General features: G+C 39.7%; 1 protein-coding gene across 4 annotated transcripts in view; it reads left to right on the top strand.

Annotated features, from left to right (window-relative positions):
* Nucleotides 1–2253, top strand: part of LOC127449008 (probable ATP-dependent RNA helicase DDX5) — a 22944-nt gene extending 20691 nt beyond the window's left edge. For 3 of the 4 annotated variants that reach the window (XM_051712069.1, XM_051712071.1, XM_051712070.1), the window contains 2 exons: nt 1150–1371; nt 1537–2253. In XM_051712069.1, the coding sequence (XP_051568029.1) occupies nt 1150–1371; nt 1537–1949 (635 nt within the window). In that variant the 3' untranslated portion in view covers nt 1950–2253. Of the gene's footprint in view, nt 1–1017; nt 1372–1536 lie in introns of those variants that run through there. The other variant, XM_051712072.1, reaches the window with a different exon arrangement.
* The last annotated feature ends 282 nt before the right edge of the window (nt 2254–2535 follow it).

Below are 2535 nucleotides of genomic sequence, written 5' to 3' on the forward strand. Positions count from 1 at the left end.
AAAAAAAAGGCTTATTGCTGGTTTTACCATTTTGCCCTGCATGCGTTCTGTAAAAGCACTGTATGGCAATACATTTGTTGGAGATTTGGACAGATCCTTTCGGTTCTGAGCTTGTCCAAGCATGGGTGTTTGCAAAGCTTTCTGGTGATTCTTTTTTTTTTTTCTGTATCCAAAGCACTGGTGTTCATGAAATGGAGAATGAAGCAGCATTTATTTTTCTCATATCGCAATTAGTGACAACTGGCACATGTGTAGAGGAGCTTTGGGACGCCTGTAGACCATGAAGCACAAAGTTTGAAATCTTTAATTTAAACAAAATGTTCAGCTAAATTTCCAAGCTTGATGTTCCTCCCTCGCCTGCATTTTTAAAAAAAAAAGTCATGTCGAGACCTGCCAATGAGAGACATTTTCTCAAGTGAACACTGGCTTCTGGGAAGATCTTGCCTAGACGAGACTGTGTTGAGGGATGTGATGATGCTGGTCTTTGATAGTTGACATATGCATATGGGTTAGATACTATCATCGAACTTAAGCTTTGTGGGTGCCCTTAGATTAGCACTGGTCTATTGGGTCTTGGCAAGACTAAGCAGTGTGGCCTTTATTAGCCAGCTTCTAATGAGTGTGCTGCTGAGAAAAGACCTTTAGAACCAAAACAAACCCAATGGTCTTCAAACGGCACATGAGGATGCGACTGTGCACATAGTGGCCCTACTGCATTAGAAGCACCTCGATGTCACTTGACAATTTGTGGGGAGTTCGCTGCATTGGGAAAGGACTAGTTAATGCATACTCCTTAATGCTAAGATGTAGAATTACATTTTCCTGGTTTAAAAAAAAGCTAATAAAAGGGAAGGTGGAAAGCATTTAGATTTTGTTTCTTTGTTTGTTGTAAATGGAGTGTGCATTGTTTCTCTCTTCCCACAGTAGTCTTCCCATGGAGTCAGAAACTTTTCAGTTTGTTTGAATTTATCCATTAACCCTTTCCTGTTGTTTTTTTTTTTTGTTTTTTTTTTGCAGCCCAGCCTTCATGCAGTTGTTTGATTTGTGCTTATTGCTAACTTCTGTTGTTGTTATTGTTGTTTTCTTTTTGTTTTTTGTTTTTTTTTGTCTGCAAAATCTTTCTGCGCTCCTTTTTGCCACACTTCATAGATGTGGAGGATGTGAAATTTGTCATCAATTATGACTACCCTAACTCATCTGAAGACTATATACATCGCATTGGAAGAACGGCTCGCAGTCAAAAAACAGGCACAGCCTACACCTTCTTTACTCCAAACAACATGAAACAGGCCAACGACCTCATCTCTGTCCTCCGTGAGGCAAACCAAGCCATCAACCCAAAACTGATCCAGATGGCAGAGGACAGAGGAGGTAAGGTTGACAAAATTCACACTATTAACTGAATCTTCTCAAAGTTTGGTTTGTTGGATTGTGTGTTTTTAATGTGAAAATAGTGTAATTATAAGATATCACCAAATGCTCAGGTCATAATTACTAATATATTGCCCTCCTCCCTCCCTCTTTTTTTATTTGTAGGTCGTTCCCGTGGCGGTCGCAGTGGCTATAAGGATGACCGTCGGGAACGGTATTCTGGTGGGAGTAGGAGAGATTTTAGTAGTTACAGAGATAGGGATAGTGACCGGGGATATGGTAGTGGACCAAAGGCACAGAGTGGAGGCTATGGGGGCAGCAGCTTTGACAAAAGCAAAAATTGCAGCAGTAGCTTTGGTAACGGCTATGGTGGCAAAGGACAAGCCAACTACAATTTGGCAAACTCTGTGGCTACCTTTGGGAATCAAAATTTCCAGAACCAGCCATTCCCGGGAAACCAGGCTCCAGCCCAGAACGGGATGAACCACCCACAGTACCCCTATAACCCTTCTCAACAACCCCAGCAGCCACCACAGCCCATGGTGCCCTACCCCATGCCCCCCTCTTTCCCCCAGTAGAAAACTTCAGACATACACAAATAATGAAGTAACTGTTTAAAACATTGTTGTTATAAGTATGACTATTCTTTGTACTGTTTATTTTGCTTATGGCAGAGCTGGATGCTTTATCTAGCTGATATTTACTAGTCCAAGCAATTTTAATGTAACTTGAGATCAGTGCACATCTTTTATCATTTTTGTTTCATTCTTTGGTTATTTATTTTTTTAGGTAATGCAGATTTTGATTTAATGTATGTTTTAACTATGTTTCAAACTTGATTTGAGGGTCATGCATGGATCTTCAAATAAAAAGGGAAAAGGATTCTGGATGTCTTATTTTGGGGGGAGGGGGTGGGTTGAAATTGTATGTAGTAACCCTTTAAAATGCATCATAATGCATGCATTTATTGTAGAGCAGTTTGTTAGGCTAAATATTAAGTATTTATTAAATTATGGTTGTATTAAAACAAGTTTTTTCAAAATCTATATCCACAGTTACTTTTTGCTAATAATCTAGGCATGGACCCTCTCAGTCACCTCAAACCAACTTACACTGAGATGACTTTGGCAAAATTAAATTAACCAGATACGCTTGAACTTGTGA

Source organism: Myxocyprinus asiaticus, chromosome 12, assembly GCF_019703515.2.
Source record: "Myxocyprinus asiaticus isolate MX2 ecotype Aquarium Trade chromosome 12, UBuf_Myxa_2, whole genome shotgun sequence".
Taxonomy (NCBI): domain Eukaryota; kingdom Metazoa; phylum Chordata; class Actinopteri; order Cypriniformes; family Catostomidae; genus Myxocyprinus; species Myxocyprinus asiaticus.